Source organism: Psittacula echo, assembly GCF_963264785.1.
Source record: "Psittacula echo genome assembly, chromosome: 4".
Classification (NCBI taxonomy): Eukaryota; Metazoa; Chordata; class Aves; order Psittaciformes; family Psittacidae; genus Psittacula; species Psittacula echo.
Window position 1 is genome coordinate 101,951,008 of NC_137738.1, and position 24,045 is coordinate 101,975,052.

The 24,045-nt window shown below is 43.6% G+C and overlaps 2 protein-coding genes across 2 annotated transcripts in view; one reads left to right on the forward strand and one right to left on the reverse strand.

Moving 5' to 3' along the window:
- The window catches only part of FKBP1B (FKBP prolyl isomerase 1B), a gene marked incomplete at both ends in the record, with an annotated part of 47,612 nt that extends 33,474 nt beyond the window's left edge, over positions 1-14,138 (forward strand). The window contains 2 exons of the mRNA XM_080616362.1: positions 12,133-12,245; positions 14,010-14,138. Of these exons, the coding sequence (XP_080472488.1) occupies positions 12,133-12,245; positions 14,010-14,138 (242 nt within the window). The remainder of the gene's footprint in view (positions 1-12,132; positions 12,246-14,009) is intronic.
- A 4,680-nt stretch (positions 14,139-18,818) lies between these two features.
- SF3B6 (splicing factor 3b subunit 6) lies at positions 18,819-23,735 on the reverse strand. The gene is made up of 4 exons (XM_080615505.1): positions 23,579-23,735; positions 23,136-23,254; positions 20,435-20,573; positions 18,819-19,973 (listed from the first exon to the last, which is right to left on the reverse strand). Exons 1-4 carry the CDS (start codon positions 23,606-23,608, stop codon positions 19,884-19,886), a joined length of 378 nt encoding a protein of 125 aa, XP_080471631.1. The 5' UTR covers positions 23,609-23,735; the 3' UTR covers positions 18,819-19,883.
- Between the last annotated feature and the right edge of the window lie 310 nt (positions 23,736-24,045).

A 24,045-nucleotide genomic window follows, 5' to 3' on the forward strand; every position in this document is an offset into this window, starting at 1 on the left:
AGCCTCTTAATCCAATGCCCTGCTAGAGATAGGTAAATTTGTCACTAGGCTGTTGTCACTTAAGCCAAAGGAATCCGAAGTGTTGCACTGGTAAATTAAGATTTCAGCTTAAATTTTATTCAGAAGGAAATGGAGGCATATACTGGAGGTATAAACAGTTGAAAATTAAAGGATCCCTAATCTGGGAACAGCTCATGATTAAAGCACACCTTTATTAAAGCAGTATTAACGTTGGGTTAGGAAAGCGTTTCTTGTGGCAGATCATTCAATGTCCCTTCTCCCTGACCAGAGGAGGAATTAATTAGGTGACTCTTTTCTTCTAAAACCCCTCTTTCATGTAATCTCAGGGCCACGTTCAGAGCTTTCTCAAGGAATGCTGAAGGTTCTTTCCTGCTTTCTGTGGTGTTTTTCTATTCTTCCCCCACCCGGATCTGTGTTCAGAAACTTTGGTGCCCTTCTTGTGCTATACACTGAAAGACAGGTGGCTGTCATATTCACCTATTTCAGTGAGGTTTAACCCCTACTGAAGTGCATAACTGCCCAGTAGAAGGTCGTCTGCACATTTGGTATGTGTACTACAGGCTGAAATACCAAATCAATACCACCACTGCATAGGCAAACATAAAACAGAAATGGTGGCAAAGGAAATACATGTGTGTGTTGTAGCATAGGATGAGACTTGAGAATAAAAACAAGAAAATAAGAGATTAATTGTATTGTCCTGTTACCTTGGTGCACTAGATGACTGGAATTCTTTGTCCAAGCTCTGCTGCATGTGTTTGAGTGGGAAATCTTGCAAAATGTCTTCTTTATATTACAGCTGTTCTCTTGAACTGTTCTTTGTGCTTCCTTGCTGGTACCAGAGGGCAGGGACAGAAAGACCTAGCACAGTCAGGAACGTTCCGTCTCCCTCCAGAACCAGTGTTACAGGATGTGGTATTTAGGGACAGAGATGCAAGAGATGCAAAGTATTTCTGTAGAAATATATTTTCTCTAAAATATGCTTTAGAACCTATTGTCCGACTCATTAGCATACCCAGATTGACCTAATTCTGCCATGCTTATTCAAATGAAATTTGCTTTATGCTGCAGAGCATGTATCTTTTACAGCTGAAGTTTGTAATGGTAACTGAATCAAACCCTAAAATAAAATGACTGTTTTAAGGCAACAGGATACCAGAGGAATTGTTTTGGTCTCTACAATTCATATAGAATATGCTTATTGAGCCTCATATGTGTCTTGAGGGTAAATATAGTTTTTCTTCTCTTTTAAAATTATGCAAATCTATAAAGCTGTTAGGACAGAATAATGCCTTTCAGTAGAGTGAACCAGACAATTGCATGTAATTTTCTTGGCTGTGAAGTCAAGCTAAGTGCAAGGCTTTTTCATATTGTCTTGTGGTTGTACACAACACAGATACATAGTGCACGGTAATGCATTATTGAATAGTTGTCTGTTGTGTCTTCATTGCATGCTGTCAGCTGCATAATAAATAATTGATTGTGTTGCTCTTACTCCACATTAAAGATATATGAGTATATAATACCGGAAGAAAATGAAGCAGCAAGGCTGCCTGTGTTGAAAAGATCAACCGTTATTGAAGTATGCTGCGGTTACAGGAACTCAGAGGTGACCATCACTGCTATCCATTTCCTATTTCTATACTTGAGTCAGTGATTGTTTGTCATGGCAACAAATGGCACATTCAAATTGTTGCTGTTGCCTTTTTAAACAACAAAAAAACTGTGGGGAAAAGCTGAGATGCTGCAGAGATGCACCCCCCAGTCTCTTCAACTGAAAATTCCCTTAAAAAAATTAATCATTTTTATTTAAGTGGCTATAAACTGTCAGAAAAATACAGTCTAAGGCAGCAAATCCTGTTTTTTCCTCATAAAGCTGTGTTTATATTAAGCAGAGGAAACATGAGCAGTGGAAAACTGAGTTTGTGTTTATAGTGGTACTAAACATCTGTTGTGGAACCTTTCCCTTGACAAGCCACACTTCCCTTCTTGGTTCACTTGCCAGAGTCCCTGCAGAGGACTCAGTAAGGTGGCCCACTGTTCAGATGACACATAGGAAATAAAAGTATCATCCAGTTCACATTAACACTCTTTATTTCCATTACAACAGTCATAATTGCTGATGAAAAGCTGATAAAAAGTAAAACTGATGAGATGGCAAATTTGTCCAGAAAAGACTTTGCTTTTAGAATCATAGAATCATAGAACAGTTAGGGTTGGAAAGGACCTTAAGATCATCTAGTTCCAACCCCACTGCCATGGGCAGGGACACCTCACACTAAACCATGCCACCCAAGGCTCTGTCCAACCTGGCCTTGAACACCGCCAAGGATGGAGCATTCACAACCTCCCTGGGCAACCCATTCCAGTGCCTCACCACCCTCTCAGTAAAGAATTTCTTCCTTAGATCCAATCTAAACTTCCCCTGTTTAAGTTTGAACCCGTTACCTCTTGTCCTGTCACTACAGTTCCTAATGAAGAGTCTGTCCCCAGCATCCTTGTAGGCCCCCTTCAGATACTGGAAGGCTGCTATGAGGTCTCCATGCAGCCTTCTCTTCTCCAGGCTGAACAGCCCCAACTTTCTCAGCCTGTCTTCATACGGGAGGTGCTCCAGTCCCCTGATCATCCTCGTGGCCCTCCTCTGGACTTGTTCCAACAGTTCCATGTCCTTTTTATGTTGAGGACACCAGAACTGCACACAATACTCCAAGTGAGGTCTCCCGAGAGCAGAGTAGAGGGGCAGGATCACCTCCTTCGACCTGCTGGTCACGCTCCTCTTGATGCAGCCCAGGATACGGTTGGCTTTCTGGGCTGTGAGCGCACACTGAAGCCAGCTCATGTTCATTTTCTCATTGACCAACACCCCCAAGTCCTTCTCTGCAGGGCTGCTCTGAATCTCTTCTCTGCCCAACCTGTAGCCATGCCTGGGATTGCTCCAACCCATTTGTAGGACCTTGCACTTGGCATGGTTAAACTTCATCAGGTTGGCATCAGCCCACCTCACAAGCGTGTCAAGGTCCCTCTGGATGGCATCCCTTCCCTCCAGCTTATCAACCGAACCACACAGCTTGGTGTCATCGGCAAACTTGCTGAGGGCGCACTCAATCCCACTGTCCATGTCACCGACAAAGATGTTGAACAAGACCGGTCCCAACACCGATCCCTGAGGGACACCACTCGTTACCGGTCTCCAGCCGGACATCGAGCCATTGACCACAACTCTTTGCGTGCAGCCATCCAGCCAGTTCTTTATCCACCGAGTGGTCCACCCATCAAATTGATGTCTCTCCAATTTAGAGACAAGGATGTCATGTGGGACAGTGTCGAATGCTTTGCACAAGTCCAGGTAGATGACATCAACTGCTCTACCCCTGTCAATCAGTTCCGTAGCCCCATCATAGAAGGCCACCAAATTGGTCAGGCAGGATTTCCCCTTAGTGAAGCCATGCTGGCTGTCACCAACCACCTCCTTGTTTTTCATATGCCTTAGCATGTCTTCCAGGAGAATCTTCTCCAAGATTTTGCCAGGCACAGAGATGAGACTGACTGGTCTGTAAAAGTCAAATCAAGGAAATCAGAAATATATGCCACTTACTGCATGGGTATTTGGAAGGAAGCTCATGGCCAGGTATAATTGTGGATTACTGGGAGATGTTGTTATGATGAAGAAGTAGAAAACAGTGAATTGAGGTAATGAGATGGCAAATGAAGATGTAAGAAGTGTGAGATCATAGAATTGTAGAATCACAGAATGGTTTGGATTGGAAAGGACCTTAAAGATCATCTAGGTTATAAATGGGAGAAAAATCAGGATTTCCAACCTTTGTGACATTCTCCTGACAGAATATTGGCGTATTTTGACATAGAAACAATGTATTATAAGGGAAAAAAGAAACACTTGAGATCAAAAATTCTTAATCCACAGCAACACTACCTGAAGCAAATGCTGCCTCCAAGAATCCTAGGAACCAAACTGAATGACAAATTTATAATAGCAGAGATTTATGACAAGGCATAGTTGGAAAGGTGATTGCATTAAAAGGCATCAAAATATAGTCCCTGTCCTGAAGAACCTCTGATGTACATAAAATGAAACAGGATAGTGTCCTAGAAACACCTTCTGAATGTCTGCCCCTTTTTCTGCAGCCAACATATGCTCAGAAAGTAGCTATTTTCAAGTGTGTGGATTGCATTTAAGTTCTGTATGTAACTAGAGTTTAAAAACATAAGATAATGGAATACTTTGCAGACAGATGTTGCTGGTTGTTTTTGAAAGTTGCCTGTTCAATTTATGCCCTTAATACTTCTGAGGTGAGTCCCACTCTACAGGATAAAAGAAGAGTGACGAGTGAAATCAGGGGATTTGTCCGGGATTAGGATCTCCGTCTTCTGATTCGCACAATGTGTCAATACTGCAAAGACAAATAATTCAGTAAAGACTAGAGCCAGTGAAGCCTGGTCTACTTCATTTAGGTATGGATGGATGAGTTAATACCTCCTCACTAGGGCTCTATAAAAAGCTGGCAGTCTAGGGTTTAAAATGAGTGTTGTTAACTTTTTTAACTTTGGTAAGTTAGTTGGCTGAGAATGATAAATGATTCCAGGAGGTCAGTCCTAGCATCTAAATCTGTGTGGTTTAAATTATTCTTGGAGAGCTCTCTCTTTCTCCATTAATTGTAGGTATAGCCTAGAGATGACAGGTTGAGACACAGTTTCTATCTTTGCGATGGCTAACGTTAGCAGTGGAATTTTACATATACATTTTCCAAATTTGGGCTTGTAAGCTTGATGGAAGATCTATGGAGGGCCTTTGGTATTCTCTCTCTCCATCTTTTGTATAGCTACATCTTTTGTATAGCTAATGGTTGGAGCATGATTTTTTGGGTGAAGGACCATAGGTGCAAGTTAGGTGTCCTAAATAGCTGGGCTGATCTTTCTTATGTGGTTGGTTGCTGAATCATTCTCTGATGAAGGAACCCTCTGGTGAAAAGAAGCTTAGACTGCTATCCCACTGCAGCGCTCAAGTCTTTCCATTCCTGACCTCTCCTCAATAATATAGGTTCTCTGATAACAGATTAAGATTGAGCATTTCTCTTCGTAGAAGCACTTACAGGATCTTCTTCCTACACAGATTTCTTTTCATTACATGCATAGGATCTTTATGTCAGTAGGAACCCTACTGCTCTGTCAAACTTGCTTGAAATTGGCTAAAAGATTCAAAAGTTATTAGACAAGTACAGACAGTGTCATTAGCTCTCTCCCCTTAGGAAACAGACTTAGCTGAGGTTGACTGACCTGAGTTAGCTGATTCATGTTAAAAGAGTAATGTAGACACACTTGTGTTTTAGTAAGAAATAATAACTTGTGTCAAACCTAGACTGAAGTTGTTTTCACTGCTGGTTTAGCCCAAATGGCATTGTATTTTTGGCAGTATAGATGGATCCCTAATCATGTTCCTTAACAAAATGATCTGCCTTCTCTTTGATCTTCAGCTTCAGTGAGCTGAACTACAATGATTCAGCAGGACCCATGATCTGAAACATCTCCACTTCTACAGCCACCTAATTTTTAAAATTCCTTTTAGAAAATTACTCATTTCTCAAACTCAGTTATCAGGATAGTGTATGGGTTTGAAAAAGTTGGTGCAATTAATAATTTTAATACAATAATTGTTCCCTTTCAGAATCAAACATAAGGTTATTATAACGAGTAAGCATATAGGCATCTAGATGTCCTTGCTCAGACAAAGCTCTTATTGATTGCTGTGACTTTGCAAAGCAATGTCATCATTCAATTCCAGGTTGTGGGTTTTTTAATCCTTGTTAGCTAGATAAGTAAAGGTGCTAGCAGGCTGAAGATGGGCATCCATCCTTATTGCAGAATATTAACACAAATCAATTTTTTTACCAAAAAGAAAAATCAATTGATGCATTAGCAAGAAAGAAAATAAAGCATTATGTTGTTTTAGCTCCCAGGAGCATGAATAGTCAGCTCTAACTTTCAGAAATAGAGAGATAAAAAAGATCTAAAGTTCAGAGCTAAATCTGGATCGGAACTTCTCCAGGGCAGATGGGGACTCTGACTCATTTCTAAAGTAGATGTGCATTTAAAGGGCAATCATATAAAAACTGACCCTCCTGCCGGATCTTCAGCAATTAAGGACGTCTGACTCTTTGAATGCCAGTTTGTCCTCCAAAAGCAGTAAGGTGGGGTGATTACAGAGGTTACCTTTTTGAATTCACCACCTGATGAATTTTCAGCCATTGCTGAAAATAGGATATTGCTGTAAACGTAGGAGAAGCAGTCCATTTTCTTCTATAGGCCTAACAGACCTTGTATAGGCTTTTGATGGTGAAATGGAAGTCAGTTTTTACATGATGTATATTAGGAGTCAGGTTTTATACGATGTATGTTAGACTGGCAACCTCATGGACAGCTAGAAACATTATTTTAAATGGGAAACACTATCCAGTAGCTGTTGTCAGGATCTCTGAATAGTTAATTCTGTTCTGCTGCTGGTTTGATGTGTGGTATTTAGTAAACCACCAGACCTTTAAGCTAAGTATTTTAATAGGATTTAGTTACAAAATGAAGTGAAAGCATATTAAAGTGCTGTGGAACTTTGCATCTGAATCTGAACTTCCAGACTGAGGCTATTTTATAATAAATATCTTCTTCCTCCCTGGGCTGCTGTGAGAAATAATTAATGTTTGCATACTGCTTTGAACATGCAGACTGTAATGACAGTACTAAGTTTTAATATTAAAACTATTAAATATTGGGATTCTGTAATAGTCTCCTTCCATTTCATAGAATCATAAGGTTTTATGATGTGTTTAAAAATAAAACTGCTGTGAGGAAGGACTGCCATTTAAATTTAAGATCAAATATTTCAAAAAGGATTATGCAATATGCCTGAGAGTTCCCCCTGAGCTGCTTCTCCCTGCCAGCCCTCCTCTACGTGCAGGCTGGTTTTCTACCTTACAAATGAACCCATGTTTGTCTGTAACTAGAAAGCCTGTGCAGGCAGCTGGTGTGACTTTTCAGCCTGCATGGAGGGGGTTTAGGGATATCACTGAGTCAGTATATTGCGTAATGTGTGTACGTACATGCATTGGAGCATAAATAAAGTACTTCACTAATATATCGTGAAAAACTCAAGGAATATGACAAGTGCTAACAGTGAAGGTTATGAAACATGCCTTTATAGGCAGGTTATCCCATAATTTTCCTCCTAAGGCCTTGTGTGCACACGCACACATATCTCTAAAGTACTGACTTTGACAAAAAGTGGACTTTGTCAACAGATAATTTGCCTTAATCTGCCATTTGGTTTTAGTATTGACGTAAAACATCTAGACACAGAATCCCACTGAACTGACCAAATATTGTGCCCTCGTTACTGCAAGGCCAGAATGCCACCACCACTGATTTAGCTACTAATGGATTTGGAGACATCTGTGTCTGAGCTACTTGTTTGGACTTCCCTTACATTCATTGCACAGAAAGAGGCACTGCTAGGATGCAATTCATTATGGCCTAGATTTGGTTAGATGAATTGCCTCTGAAAGTACATTTTTCTCTGACTTGATTGTAGAGTGAAGCAGAGTATTTAGCTAAAAAGTAGCTGGCTACATCTTAGAAGCATAAGGGTTGGTAAAACGAATCCTACCCTTTCAGTCTTTGTTCTGGCATGTCTCTTTATATTTACCTTTGATTTGTAACACAATTTTTAAAGCAAGCAGAATATGCCTTTTTTTGTTGTTTGGATAATAGCTGATGGGTTTTACTGAAAAATAAAACTTGTGCATCAAGTTGATCTATTAATACAACTGCTTTAATGAAAAGAAACTAGTACGACTGTATTTTCATACTGGATCATAAAGGCAGGATTTCTCAGCATTTTCTGTCAAAGCTGGGCTTGGTAGCATTGTTTTCAACCAGACGCTTTCTCAGATATTTGGTTATTAATGAACAAAACACTGGCACTACAGCATTACAAAGAAAGCATTTATTCTACTATATAAATATCAGCCAAACCTTACAATAGCCAAAGTATAGCATATTGAAAGAGCAATTAATCAGGTACTTTTAAGTGGAAAGCTACCATAATTATGCTCTGTTTGAAAAGAGAATGAGAATACCTAATAGTGTAGCTCTCTGTGAAGGTTATCCACTTGCTGTAGAAGCTATGTGTTCATAATACATGGGTTGAAACACTGTTGTGCCCATCCAAAGGAATGAGTGTCGTGGTTTAAGCCCAGGCCGTAAATCAGAACCACGAAGTCCACTTCCCCCCCCACCTTTCTTCCCTCCGCTCCTGGAGGGACGGGGAGGAGAATCAAAAGAATGCAGCTCCCACGGGTTGAGATAAGAACAGTTTAATAACTAAGGTATAACACAAATCACTACTGCTACCACCAATAATAATAATGATAAAGGAAATAACAAGCAAGAGAATACAACCGCTCACCAACCGGTACCTCGCCCCCACCCTGCCATGATCCAGCCCTTCCGGGAACTCTCCGTTCTACATCCTGGGCATGACGTGCTGTGGTATGGAATACCTCTTTGGCTAGTTTGGGTCAGGTGTCCTGTCCCTGCTTCCTCCCGGCTTCTCCTCCCCCCTGGCAGAGCATGAGACTCACAAAGTCCTTGGTCAGGGTAAACATTCTGACCCGCAACTGAAAACATCGGCTTTATCAGTATTATTCCCAGGCCAAAAGTCAAAACACAGCACTGCACCCGTAGAAAAAATGACTGCTACTGCTAAACCAGGACAGTATCCACCCCTTATTCCATACCATTCATGTCATGCTCAGATCCCACATTTTCAATATACCCTCACTCTCATCTCAGTGCACTGTTATCTTAGTGCACAGACCAATCCCTATAAAGCTGCTGAGTCCATTCGGTCCGTAATGGTGGGCTCCATCTCTTGTAACAGTCTTTCAGAGCAGGAGAGGCCCATTGCAAAGTCCACCCCTCGATCATGAGTCCATCTCTGTGTTGCATCTCTGCCCTGATGGCCTGAAGTGTCATGGGCCCATCAGGCTCAAAATAATTCACCCTCCCCTGCAGCAGTGTCTGCAACTTGTTGCTGGGGACTCCACACAGCTGCCTTCCATCTCCAATGCTTCCAAAGCACTGGAGGGGCCCAGTGGATTAGATACTCGCCCATACTGTCCCACACACCGTGACACTCATGACTGTCCAGCCTTGGGGAAAACCTCTCGGTCCCCCTGTATTGTCTAAACCCAGACAAGACCCAAACCTGACTCTGCTTAACTCTCGGGATCAGACAAAATGGTCGTGGGTAGAACTCACTCTGTGTGTGTGCCAACATGGTGATCCCTATCACAATCAACAGGCAGGTTCCAAGGGTACCCAAAGGCCATTCAAACCCTTCAAAACTCTCAAATGCTGCTGCTGTACTTGTCACTGGGGCTAGTGTAGCTGCTGTGCTTGAAGGCTCTCTCACCACCAGCTTCGCTTTTTCTGAGTCCAGATCTTCCTCCTCTGCCTTGCTGGAAAGTGCTGCGGGGTCTCCTGCATCCTCCTGCAGCTCAGGCTCACGGGGCTCGGCAGACGGCTGCTGGGGAATGCTCTCGGCCGCCGCGGGGCTGGGCTCGGCTGTGGGGCTCGGCTCCTCCGCCGCCGCCTCCTCCCGCTGCTCGGCAGCCGCCTCCTTCCCCTCCTCGGCAGCCGCTTCCTTCCCGGCCTCCGGCCCCGCTCCCGCCGCCGCTTGGTCCCCGGGGCCCCTCTCCCGGGCCGCTTCGGCCGCCGCAGGCTCCCGGGGCCGCTCCCCCTCAGCTCCCCGCAGCCTCACAAAGACGGCCGCGAGGACGAGGGCCAGGACGGGGAAGAGCAGCGGGACGGGCAGGTACAAGTCCACGGCCACGTCCATCCCGCCCTGCTGCCGGAGCCCCCCTGTATTACAAGCCATTACCATAAAATACAATGAAACAAGAACCTTAGCCCAAGGCCCACACTTGATAAACACTAACACAGCAAATACCGGCTCTAAGTAAGCTACAGCATACTGAAACTGTGGCATCAAGAGAAACAACTTTGAGAGCCAATAAATCAGCATTGTGCCTCGGTCAGATCTGTTGTTATCTCAACCCTTCGAGCCCCACGTTGGGCGCCAAAAAAGAACTGTCGTGGTTTAAGCCCAGGCCGTAAATCAGAACCACGAAGTCCACTTCCCCCCCCACCTTTCTTCCCTCCGCTCCTGGAGGGACGGGGAGGAGAATCAAAAGAATGCAGCTCCCACGGGTTGAGATAAGAACAGTTTAATAACTAAGGTATAACACAAATCACTACTGCTACCACCAATAATAATAATGATAAAGGAAATAACAAGCAAGAGAATACAACCGCTCACCAACCGGTACCTCGCCCCCACCCTGCCATGATCCAGCCCTTCCGGGAACTCTCCGTTCTACATCCTGGGCATGACGTGCTGTGGTATGGAATACCTCTTTGGCTAGTTTGGGTCAGGTGTCCTGTCCCTGCTTCCTCCCGGCTTCCTCTCCTCCCTGGCAGAGCACGAGACTCACAAAGTCCTTGGTCAGGGTAAACATTCTGACCCGCAACTGAAAACATCGGCTTTATCAGTATTATTCCCAGGCCAAAAGTCAAAACACAGCACTGCACCCGTAGAAAAAATGACTGCTACTGCTAAACCAGGACAATGAGTAAGGTGTTCCCCAACTATCTCTTGTGGCTGAATGAAAATATAACGAATGAGGGTACTATTCATATAGATGTCCTTTCTATTTTCATATTTTTAAATGCAGAGGCTTTTCTGTTCTTTCTGTACAAGGAGAGGGAGACACATGCAGTTGTAACATTATGTAGAAGTTTCACATGCGTGCTGTGGAATGGCCACATTTGTGTAATCCATGTTCTTCTTGGTACTCCTGAGTGAATCAAGTAGGGAAGGTAAACTGTCCAAGTTACCAGATATTCCTACTAGACATTCTGGTATAAATCATAGAATCACAGCATGGTTTAGGTTGGAAGGGACCTTCAAGATCATCCAGGTCCAACCCCCTGCCATGGGCAGGGACACCTTCCACTAGACCAGGTTGCTCAAAGCCCCATCCAACCTGGCCTTGAACACTGCCAGGGAAGGGGCAGCCACAGCTTCCCTGGGCAACCTGTGCCAGGGCCTCACCACTCTCACAGTAAGAATTTTTTCGTAATACCTAATCTAAATCTCCCCTCTTTCAGTTTAAAACCATTTCCCCTTGTCCTGTCTCTCCATGCTCTTGTAAAAAGTCCCTCTCCAGCTTTCTTGTATGCCCCCTTTAGGTACTGGAAGCTGCTCTAAGGTTCTCCCAGGAGACCTTAAATTTGCAGGAACAAGGAGCTGCCCTGTACTTGCGGGCATTTAATGCAGGCATTTAATGCGGGCATTTAACTGGCACCAAATCTGGTTCAAAAGTTCCCAAACCCGAATCTACATCCCCACCTGTGGAAGCATGTGGAAAGCTCCTGCTGCCTGTGCGGCTTTGGGTCACACATAGCCGAAGTCCCCTTGGCACTTAACATGTTCTCCACAACAACTATTCCCTTTGGTTAGTTACATGGTTAAAAAAACCTTAAAATAGAAGTATTTAATGAGGGGTAAACCCAGTCATATTTATGTTAAATTTGGTTTCTTTGTCTGTAGGCTAGTTTTAGGGAGCTTTTCTGTGTTTAGGGGCAGGCCTGGATCAGGCCCCTGTGTTGAGATTCTCTTAATGCTGCTTCCCACTTGCTCCTTGCCTGCTTTTATCTGCTGAGCCAGGAAGCTCCACTGTGCAAGCAACAGCTCTTCAGTGTGTCTGTGTAATGTTTGGTACTACATGAGTTATAACCTATAGCATTAAGAATAATAAGAATAATATATTTCCATTTTAGAAGCTAAATTACCAGAAGGCAAAGGTAAAAATATGGTACCTTTTGGTGCCATATTTGTGTCTGGCTCTCCTGCCTTATCCATTCTGCATGAGGCTTCAAAGTGAAAATGTGACCAAGACACTAATTTTTCACTCCTTCCCTCCCTCCAGCATTTAAATTGACATGTAGCTCAGACTGAAACTGCGTGTCTTGTTTTGGCAGGAATGCTGCAGAATGGAAAGAAGTTTGACTCCTCCAGGGACAGAAACAAGCCTTTCAGGTTCAAGATTGGCAGGCAAGAAGTCATTAAAGGATTTGAAGAAGGTGTGACACAGGTACAAAGAAATTATTCTAGCTGAACTTCAAGCTGGCTGAAGGATGTGTGAGCACAGCAATGTCCAGTGTAATGGTGGCAAGACTAAGTGGATTTGAGTGGACTCTATTATTTGCTTTGGCCTAGGAGCAGCTCAGGACCCAAGTGTGCTGTAGAAGCCAGAAGCCAGGGCAGATAAAGCAGCAGTAGCAAGTTCTGGGTGAATCAGTTTATTCCTTCCTTGACCACTCTCGCTCGCTGACTTCTGTCCCTTAATCAATAGGTGGCCAAAAGCTGTCCCAGTAATGGGCGTGCAACCCGCTGCCCTCCTGCTCCTCCTAGTGGATCGCTGACTGAAGCCGAGCTTGTATCTGTCTCCTTCCCTCCAAGAGTTTTGAGGTTCTGGGGGGTGGGTTTTGACACAGAGCATTTGGACAAAGGCTGTTCACTCTGTCTAGCATGCAGATTTTTCATTAAGCCTGGATTTAATGACTGTCGGATGCCACAGGCATCTGCATTTCTCTACTCAACATCTGACAGCTCAAGGTTGCCCCATGCCTGAAACCCATGCATGACTTGCTGGCTGTGTGGCTTTTAGGAACCTATCAGAGCAGCAGGCAGCCTGCCCCACACAGACCCCTGCAGGGGGCCAGAGGAGGTCACCTGCTCCTGCACCCCATGGTATGAACACTGCCTGAACTTGAGGAAGTTCGTATTCACATTTTTCTTCTACCTAAAGTCATAAAAGCTCTATCTTGGGCATATTTTATAGGACCTGAAAAAAAAATCAACAGGAGGTACCATGTAATCTGTTGTCCAGTGATGTGTCTCATCCTGGGGGAGAGGTGTGAGTTAAAACAATGCCTCAACTCAGGGACTGTTTCTTGGCCAGTGACTATTCAGTCACTATGTATGGTGCATGAACAGCAGTTTGAGATTGCTCCACCCAAAAATACTCTGTTGGAAGAGCAGGGATTTTATTCTTGATACCCCAAATCTCCATGAGCATTGTCACCTTCAGAGCTCGTCTGGAGTGAGAGAAATCAGTATCTCTGTCCATCCCACGGCAAGGGCCCTCTGCCAGAATAAGCAGCACCTGAGGTGAGATGTCTGCCCTCAGGCTTGGGTTGAGGTTAGGGAAGTAAGTACCTCTTTTCAGTAGGACTTTTTTGCTTTGCATCTGCCCAGCAGCAGAAAGTTCTGTGCCTACAGCATTAGTGTTTGAGCAGCGGCTTTGAAGGCGTCTCTGGTGGTGGCTGAAGAAGGAAAAATGTTGCTGAATGCTTTTCAGAAGCTGAACTGAAGTGCATTTTGGCACTAATCTCTCCTGTCTGTTACTAGCTCCATCTACCCTGCCCTGCTCATGGCCCCTCACCTCTACCAAAATTTGGCAGCTGAAGAGATGGAAAGTGATACTTCTCAAAGACATCCACTGCTTGATGGTGTTACATGTACCCTGCACTCCGTAGAAGGAATTCACTCCTTCTACAGTCCAGCATAGGCAGGGTGGGCTCCCAGACTGGCTCTGGTAATTTAAATAACTGCTGTGAGAAGCCAGGGGAGTCAGAAGGCCTATGTCTGAGCTGGGTGTGGCAGCTTGAAGCTGAGCCATGGTTGAACTTGATGATCTTAAAGGCCTTTTCCGACTTAAATGATTCCATGAATACAGTGGTCCTGACTCTCCTCAATTCTGTCAGTCTGACACATTGTGATTTGTTCTTTGTTTTCCTCCTAATACTGTTTGGTTTTGTCTTCTCTTTTCCTTTCTTCAATATCCAAAACCCAGATGAGCTTAGGACAAAGAGCAAAGTTGACCTGCACACCTGAGATGGCCTATGGAGCCACAGGCCACCCTGGGGTCATCCCTCCCAATGCCACGCTCCTCTTCGATGTGGAGCTACTCAGGTTAGAGTGAATCTTCTCAAGAGAGTTGGCTGGAGACATCTGTTAATACCCATCCATCCTTTCTCACCTTGCCAGCAGCGGGAGAAACCTTCACTGGAATCCCAATCTTCCCTGCTCAAGTTGTCCTGTCACTAGAGCCTGCTGTTCGGTTTCTTATGCCTTCCTTCTCTTTTTTAACTTTGTGGTGTCTGTATTTGCCTTTTATTAGAAGCTTTGCTTTGGGGAAAAATGTCTACTGTTGTAACATTTTCAAGTTGTACATTTTATTTAATTTGCATGTAAGAAGAATTCACAGTGATAGTTGAAAATATCTATAAATATAAATATATATATATTCCTTATTGAAAAACCACTGCCTTACTGTACACTTAAACCAAGAAGAAAACAAAACACAAAAGGTGCTCAAAGAACAATCCAGTGTACACCTTGTACATGAACGGGCATTAGCCAAACAGAGTTACCTGCGCTGCCACTTTTCTCAACTTGTATGTTTCTGCTTGCTGCTGTTTTAAAAATATTGTCTCATTTAAAAGTATATATAGAGAACAATAAAATCTTGATACTTTACAGTTTCTATATCCTGTTTTTATCCTCCTGCCACTGGAATTCTTTTTGATGTATGAGAAGTTCTTCTAACAACCATCAACCCATTTTTTGTTAATTCTTTTCTTGTATGAAACACACACACTTGCATGTGCTGCTGCTGTTACAGGTGGCACAGTGGAAGATCTCTGTGGGACCAGAGGTACCAGCAACATGCAAGTAAGGGCTGCTTGGACAGAGAGGTTTCCTGGCTTCATCCACCCTGCCCTCCTCATGGCCCCTAACCTCTGCCAAAAATTGGCTGCTGACGATACTTCTCAAAGACATCCACTGTTGGTGCAGGGATGCCATCCGGAGGGACCTGCACAGGCTTGAGATGGGCCAGTGCAAACCTCATGAAGTTCAACAAGGCCAAGTGCAAGGTCCTACAGCTGGACTGGGGCAATTCCAAGCACAAATACAGGCTGGGTGGAGACTGAATTGAGAGCAGTCCCAAGGAGGACTTGGGAGTGCTGGTTGATGGATGAAAAGCTCAATGTGAGTCAACAATGTGTGCTCACAGCCCAGAAAGCCAACCATATTCTGGGCTGCATCAAAAGGAGTGTGGCAGCAGGTCAAAGGAGGTGATTCTCCCCTTCTACTCCACTCTCATGAGACCCCACCTGCAGTACTGCATCCAGCTCTGGGGCTCCAGCATAACAGGGATGTGGAGCTTTTGGGCTGAGTCCAGAGGAGGCCACAAAGATGACCAGGGGCCTTGCCTATGCTCTCCTGTAAAGACAGGCTGAGAGAGCTGAGCTTGTTCATCCTGGAGAAGGCTCTGGGGAAACTTAGAGCAGCTTCAAGTACCTAAACGGGGCCTACAAGAAATCTGGAGAGGGACTTTTTGCAAGGGCAAGGGGGAATGGCTTTAAGCTGAAAGAGGGGAGATTTCAATTAGCTATAAGGAAGAAATTCTTCCCTGTGAGGGTGCTGAGGCACTGGCACAGGTTGCCCAGAGAAGCTGTGGCTGCCTCATCCCTAGCAGTGTTCAAGGCCAGGTTGGACGGGGCTTGGAGCAAGCTGCTGTAGTGGAAGGTGTCCTTGCCCATGGCAGGGGGTTGGAACCACATGATTGTTAAGGCCCTTTTCAACCAAAACCATTCTACATTCTATGATTTCACCAATAGCTCTTCTTCGTAGGACAGGCTAATTTCCTGTTAATATGTATATATTATATATATAGGGAATCAACCCTGTCAAGGCTTGATGCCCACTAGCTCTTCCAAATTCATTTGCCACTGCCCCAGCCACTGTTGCACTGTGCATATCAGCACTAGGTTGCAGATCACAGGCTGTCGCAGTAGTTGCACGTATGAGCTCCTATAGAGGTCTTGGTTGAATGTAACACATCCCTGTCACGTCTGTCAAACACAGGTCAATCCAGCACACTGGTCTAAAACTGCTCCTACTGACAGCCCAGTTTAAGTTAGTTGCCCTTTAAAAAAAAAGGAAGAAAACATCAAGTATGTGACTTGGGACCTTTCCTGAATGCCTCAACAGTGAGCAGCGATGCAGAGGATTGACTCAACATACCTGGAATGGCCGTGTGTTCCCTCCATCATCTCTTGGTCCTGCAGCCAGCAAGCTTCTGTCACACCTAAAATGAGCAGAAAGGCATTGCTCTGCCCCTCTGCCAGTAAAAAACATATTCCTGGTCATATTCAGCCTCCCTGTCTCCCTTTGCAGCACTGCTATGCACTTCCCTTTCGCCCTCAACAGCTCTACCCAGCCATTACAGAGTCTGTAAAATCCTTATTACAGCTGGCTGATGAAATGCTCTCCCTCCTCACCCTTCCTCTGCAGAGGCTGTTGTTGGAAGCAGAGGGTATTACATTTTTCATGCTAATTTCATTTAAAAAAAAAAAAATCTGAACGGAAAACTAATTGTGCTTTGTGATACTTTGGGAAATTAAGTCTTCAAGGAAATGTAATCTCCAGCTCTTTATTTGACTGCAAATGCGTTAATTTATTTAATTGTATCATCAATCAACACACTACATATAATTATTACCACTGTATAATGGATTGGAAGAAATTTACTGGCATTGCCTATGTAATCAGATATGCTCTTGTTACTAATTTCTAAACAGCATCGATGGAAAAAAATGACCTTCCAGGCTTAATTTCATGCCCTACTTCCTGAAAAATTAAATGGGAAGTGAGCACATACAAAAACCAGCACAGATGCAAAGTACAAGGCTGGTAACATCTGCCTTATTTGCTGCCCCCTCTGCCATTCATATAACTGATCTCATTTCCCTGTCCTTTGATATTACATTTCAAACAAAATCTTGAGCAGACCTCATCAAAACAATCCTCCAGGCATTCGATTTCCATTCCCTCTGTCTTGCAGGTACAAATTATTATTTCATTTTACATGTGCAGGGACATTGAAAGCCCTGAACAGGCACTAGAAGAAAAAGTATGAAATGGAATATTTAATGAAAGGCAGCAGCTGAGCTCTTGGAGAAATCAAAAGCTGCTGATCTTGAGGATGCATTGAAGGCATTTTTATTAATCTTATTACCCTAAAGAATTGCTTTTTATATATGTTTTTCAAACAGCATCAAATCCTCATCTAAACAGCCACTGCAGTGCAAGTACTGCACTCTCTGCTGTTGACAGAAGCAGTGCGGTATTTGCATGATTTTAAACAAGGCCAGAAGCCTGTAGCACCATTACCAGCACTTTAGTGGTTTATTATCAGTATTTATTATTATTTGAAGCATAAATCCAGCATGGTAACAAGGGGCCTTCTAAATGCCCACCAACTTGTGTGAATGGCCCTTATTTGGCACATGTGTGTGTATATATGGCACACATATATTGATACATATATACACATACGCAGTGGAGGCCATTTCTAACATTTAAAAGCTATGGCTGCTGACACAGAATCAATAGGATTTCATTCATTTAAATGTTTTTAAGGCAAGCTGGGTTTTGCTTTTGAAATTTAGGTTTGTATAATCTGACAGACAAGCCCCCAAAATCAAGCTGGCACGGGAGCAGTAACAGCTCACCTAAGAACAACAGCAGATCAGTTGTTTTGCATTTAATGTACCTGTGACACAGCTGCACCTGACCAGAGGAGCAGCACAGATCAGGTCATGACTTTTCTGTGCTTCAGAGACGACCACAGCCACTCACAGGCTCCAAGTCTCTCATCACCTGGTTCCTGACTGCAGGGACAGCTCTCTGGGGCCTGCAAGGCTGCAGGAAGCAGCACAGCTTTTAGGGAAGGACACGGGTATGAAGAGCCACAAAATGAGTACCAGACTTTTTACTAGAGACACTGGATGTAATTCTCACTTGCATCCCAAAAACTGGTCTGCAACAGAGGATATTGGCCAGGCACCAGGTAGGATTTTGAGCACCCACTCAAAGCTGAAATCACACTCCAGCCATTTCAGCTACCTCCTCACAGGTGCTCAGGGGTGAAAGAGTGAGCTCAGGGTATCACTGCCACCCTTCACACTCCTCCTCACCAGATGAGGAAGAACAAAGGATTTGCACAGCACACAGCAGCTGCAAGGGACTTCCTCCACATGAGTGTCAGACATGGTAGTACCCAGAGCTGGGTGTCCCTCCCCATCACTCACATGCTGAACACATGTGTTCATGTATGGCAAAAGGTGCTCTACAAAGTCTTCCTGAACCATGAGCGTTCAGGCAGCACATGACTTACTTTCTGAAAGGAAAGCTTACTTGCAGAAGTAGTACAGCATAAAGCAAGCCTTGCTGAAAAAAAAACACAAGGTAGGCAATATTTATTTTTTTACTCAACGGACCCAAAACCAGCATGGTTCTTTAAGTGATAATTTTCAACAAAAAATCCAAGAAAATAGAAATGTTCCTTTATGACGGTCCAATGCACTGAAAAAAACCCCCTAACTTCAATTCCAAATCCTCAGACAAAGTATGTTTGCATTTGCCCATGTTCTGCACTGGCTGGAAGTTGTCTGCTCAGGGAGTTAAATATCACATCCAAGAAGATAAATTCTCCTGAGGCAGGATACTACCAATCTTCATACAACTCCCAGCAGGTTCAGAAGAGAGGTAGAGGTGATTTTTTTCCACTTCCAAAATACAAAGTATGCATAACCCATGTAGCACACTAATTTTTATTCATAAGATGTGAGTGCTGAAAAAAAAGAGCCAAAAAATTTACATCTGTTTATCTTCCATCAGATGCTACATCTAAGAATTTCTGTACATGAAATATATTACAGGTCAAAAACACCAATTAGAAAACAATCACACTATAGGTATTGAAAACTACCACCTTCACCTACTTTTTGGTCAGGTGTTCTCTACTTAACATTAAAAGGCATCAGGTTTATTCCTGCCATTCCTAACATGGTACATGTGGTAACTTTCCTGTATCACCCTGCAGTGATGCACTATTAGAGGAAGATTATTTTACTGCAGCTTATCAGCTTTGTCTCAGCCACTGGGAACGATCTGACTGAAGTCACCTGAACAGTTGGATTCTTTTAAAAGGCAAATGATTTTCTGTAGTTTGTAAAAGAAACTGTTATAAGCATGGACTTGGGCTTGCTTTGTTTCTAGTAAGCAGCCACCTAATGATCACATAAGGAAGTGAGGTTACTTCAAACACTCAAACACTCCTAGAGGGAGAAAGGCACAACAATTTGGGTAAAATATACAGGTGTGAAGTATCAAACCATACTGAATTCTTCTTTAGAAAGCACACACACACACAAAAAATTGCTGTAACAGGAAGACTAACAGAAATGCTCAGTTTTCAGAAAGTAGCAAATGAAATTTGCCTGGCAGCAGCCAGTTCAGGCAGAGCCTCTTCAGCTCTCTGGATTAACTGCTGCCACCTGGAGGCTGGGTGGAACTTCACGAGGTGCAAAATGCTCAACCTGCTTGGTCCCATCTTAAAAGATACTGCTAGAAACAGGACTGGGGTTACGCTGCACTCTTACTGACAACACAGAGAAGCTGTGTCTATTTATGGGGATTTAATCTTAAAGCAGATCTTCCAGTGTTTTACATTTATTTACTTCTAATGTGAAGATCTAAAGATTCAAATTACAGCTTATAAGATTTAAAGGAAAAAATTATACTTCATTGAGAATTCCTATGTTTAGGTCAAGAATTCAGTGGCAGGTCTGGAAAACAGTTTACCAAAAAGAGCAGTTTATTTTGGTGGGTCTGTATTAATTCCATATTTTTCCTTGAGAAGTTTAAGCTGTTCCTCTTTCTTCTTTGTGTCCATCTTTTGGAATGCCTGGAGTTAGGAAAAGATGTGAGAATTAAAAAAAAAAATAAAAAAATGTCATCTTCTGTGTGTTATTTCCTAGTAACTGCAACCAACATCATTACAAACTACACCAACAGCGGTATTTAATCTTTGGCCCCAGAGAATGCCTCAGTATCCTGCACACCAAGTCACAGGCAGAACAGCTTTTTACCTGCACACAAGATCTCACATCCTGCTGCAAACGTGCAGCTATAAGCCCCTGCTTCCTCTTCTCCAAAGTACAGACTCCAGAAACACATTTTTTTAACACCTTTTTTTCCACACAGATCACCAAGTAAAGATGAAATCCTGTCAATTTATCCAATCAATTCCCACTGCCAGTTTGGATTAATTTCTTAAAATTATCCAAGCACCTCTCTTTCCAAACTGAATTTCTTTTTGTGCTAGCTATGTTCACAGGTAACTTAAAAAACCCCAAGTGTACATACCCTGTTTGCATTATAGTACAGAACAACAAGGTATCTGTTGCACACATTGAATCCTGATAGGTGATCACAAGCGTTTTTGGCATCGAAGATGTCTTCATAGACCACATAGGCTGTTCCTCTAGTTTCAGGAGTGTTTCCACTGCAAGGCAAGAGGAATTTTAATGTTCAACAAAATTAACAAGAAATAGTTCTATTGGTCTTCAGCACCAACTGAGATTAAATCAACTAACACAACTTCATGAGAAAACAATTTACTGTTATTTTTTTCTAAATCACAGAATGGTCTGGGTTGGAAGGGACCTTCAGTATCATCTAGTTCCAACCCTCTGCCATGGGCAAGGACACCTTCCACTAGAGCAGGTTGCTCCAAGCCACGTTCAACCTGACCTTGAACACTGCCAGGGATGGGGCAACCACAGCTTCTCGGGGCAACCTGTGCCAGTGCCTCACCAGGCTCACAGTAAGAATTTTTTTCCTAATACCTAATCTAAATCTCCCCTCTGTTAGTTTAAAGCCATTACCCCTTGTCCTGTCAAGATGTTAAAAAACATTCCCACCTTCCACACCAATCTTTGCTTACAGTCGAGTCAGAGACAGGATACTGAAAGAGAAACACGTGCTGCATTATGCTCCTTAAGGGAAATTTACCTCTCCACAACAGCCATCAGAAGCTGTTGCTGTCAGGGGTTGCCATATTTCTGGAAATACTTCAAGTTTTCATTACAGCCATTAGCTTAGTTTATTTAATATTACAAGGCTGGGCTGTCAGCTAATGGCTGTCTGGATCAGATGTCTCCCCAGGATGGAATACAGCTGTGGGCATATCACAAAGTCAATTTAAAAGAGTCCAAGACCAGGTCAGGTGCACAACCATTGCCTATCAGGCCATCAATCTGATTTCCTTTGCCTGAGGGACCGGAGACATGTCTGAGCACATAAGCCTAACCAGCCCAGAGAGACTGCAGAGTTTACAGATCCAAAAGACCTCAGCTAGAAAGATAGTTACAGCAAACCTAATAACCAGAACTGTCTCCGAGGTGCTTGCTTCTCAGAAGAGAACTCCTGAGGATAAATGATACCACACATATCCACACCAGAATACATACAAATGCAAAGAGGAGAATGGAATAAAAACCACACAAGTGACTACAACAGGATTTCCATGTTATGGATGTGGACAATATCAGCCAGGATTTCTGAACAAACCTTTGGACACATACACCAGCGCATCACTGAGGGAAAGCTCCCCTAATACATCTTAATTCTTTATATCCCACTGTCACGCTGTTCTAACCTAATTTTCAGGAACCCTTTAGTATTTGTTCTCCTTTATGTTTATTAGTGAAGAATCCCACCTATTTGGCCAAGCAGTAAGTTTACTTTGCCCACTTCTGTTGCACTTCCCTGCATGAGAAGAATCTCACTAGCTCCACCTTCCCAACACAGCACCAGCAGTATGATTGATCCCCTCCATTCTCGTTTGTTTACTGAAGCAATTCTAGATGTAAAACTCACGTTATTCTATACAGTGAAAAACCACACTATGGCTTCAAAATGAGCCATAGTGGGTACTTATTTGGTACACTATTTGGGGTACTTAATTTTCGTCTGTTTAACTGTTTACATATTTATATCCTGCACAGTCAAAACAATTCAGTTTATTGTGGATTAATCACCCTTCCCAGTCCCAGAGCATGGGGAATCGGAGAGCGATATAAATGAATTACAAAGATACGTTCCACTTTAACCTCATCAGCAACAGAGATGCTGCAGGTTATTTTGCCACCAATACAAAAAAAATAAAAAACAACCTATGTCAAATATAAACTACATTTCCTTTCTATTTGTACACCTATTGAGATGTGACTTACAACGTTTTAAGTATTGAACACCAAGTTTAATTTCCTCCCCCTTACTTCCTAAATATTTGCCTTAATAGGAAAAAAACCCAATCCTTTTGTGTGTCAGTACTCTAACCAGCGTTACTATAGCTCCTAAAAGTGCTTCCTGAATTCCAGCTTCAGCCAACTCTTCCCTAGAACCTTAGTGGAACATAATACTAACCAGATGAAATTATGGTTTAATCTGCAGCATTCAGACAGTACTCAGGGTAACAAGGAACATCAGAATGCAGGTCTTTATGTCTGAAGTAACTAAGACAAAAACCTCAATCTGCTGTATAACCTCAATGCATTTTAGAACAGAATTCCAGTCAGACTGCCATCATCCACAGCGGTATGGCTCAGGGACAAGCTATATCTGAAGCACAGGGAATTGTTTCTGGTCAACACGTCGAGCAGCAACAGTAATATCTCTACTTTCGCATCAGTCAAGTATCTAATACTCACTAAACATCAAAATTGACTGTTTTCAAATGTTGCCTTTCTCATTTTTACCTCTAGTTAAGATAAAAGGTTAAAGATATTTAAGATTTGCTTAGGAGAGCCTCCCCTATTTTCACCAGCACACCTAAGCCCACACCAGAATTAAGCTTTTTTCACCTTACCTACCAGCAATATCATTTTCTAAGGAATTCACACATAGAGAAATATCATCACACCCACCTTTGGCACACATGAATACTGCTAAAGTGCATTTAACTTTTTCAGCTACAAAACCCAGTTGCTATCTACTGCAATAATACTACTGATACTAAAGCTGATTAAATCCTTAACTTTTCACAAAGAACTAAAATACTTACACTCTGATTTGTCGAATAGGCCCATATTTCCCAAAAATATCGTACATTTCTTCTGCTGTGATTTTATATGGCAGGTTCCTAATATACAGAATCCGATTGACTTCTGGAGGCAGCCGAATCTGATGCAGAAACAACATATGGTGGGTTAGACCTAGTGTGCTCACTTCAAACCTTAAAAGCTGCTGCCTATGAGCTAAATCTTTGGGCTAGCATCACCGAGACAGTCTGTGTGCTCCACAGGTCCTCTTTTAACCCTCCACAGCTACAAACTTAACGTGTTTCTGTCAAACAAGAGGCCTGCCTGGACGGGAACGGGCTCCCTCAGCCGAGGAAAGTTCACGCCAGGCGGGAAGGCCTGATCTCAGCCTCCGGGCCGGGGGACTTCTCCTCACCACCACGGAGGGCTGAGGCGGGCCAGGGAGTGGACGAGGGAAAGCACTCACGTTGGCTCGCTTGGCCGCTTGCATCGCCATGGTGCCGGTCGGAAGGAGGGGGCTGCCGCCTGAGAAAGAAACACCGGCAAGGCAAACGGCCTCGGCAGACGTGCACCAGCCTCCTCAGCAGGGACCCCGATTGCTATCCCAGCGTGCTCCGCGCCGGAACAGCATCCGGACACGCACGGGCGTGTGGGAGCCACGTGATCAGCGTGCTGCGCCGGCCCCTAGCCCCGCCCCCGCGTGGTTACGGGGCTGGGCGTGCCCCAGGGCCTGGGGTCGGTGGTAGCGGGGGTTCTTAGGCCGGCGCCTCAAGGGGAAGGCCGTGTGGCCTGTGCGGAGGGTTGGGGAAGCAGGCGGTAAAGGAACCCAGAGCTGGACCTGGCAGTTCCCTCCCGCGTTCAAGACACGATGCTAGAGCTGCAGTGTGAATCTCTTTTTAGTGAGCGTGTTTTGTAAGGCACTGCTTTACACCC

Bases quoted from the DNA above. Each gene is read 5' to 3' on its own strand.
- SF3B6 (XM_080615505.1), bottom strand. From the start codon at position 23,608: ATGGCGATGCAAGCGGCCAAGCGAGCCAAC. The intron at 20,574-23,135 runs GTAAGTATTTTA...CTTGCCTTGCAG, and splicing joins CCTATTCGACAAATCAGAGT to TGGAAACACTCCTGAAACTA. The intron at 19,974-20,434 runs GTATGTACACTT...TCCTAACTCCAG, and splicing joins TGTACTATAATGCAAACAGG to GCATTCCAAAAGATGGACAC.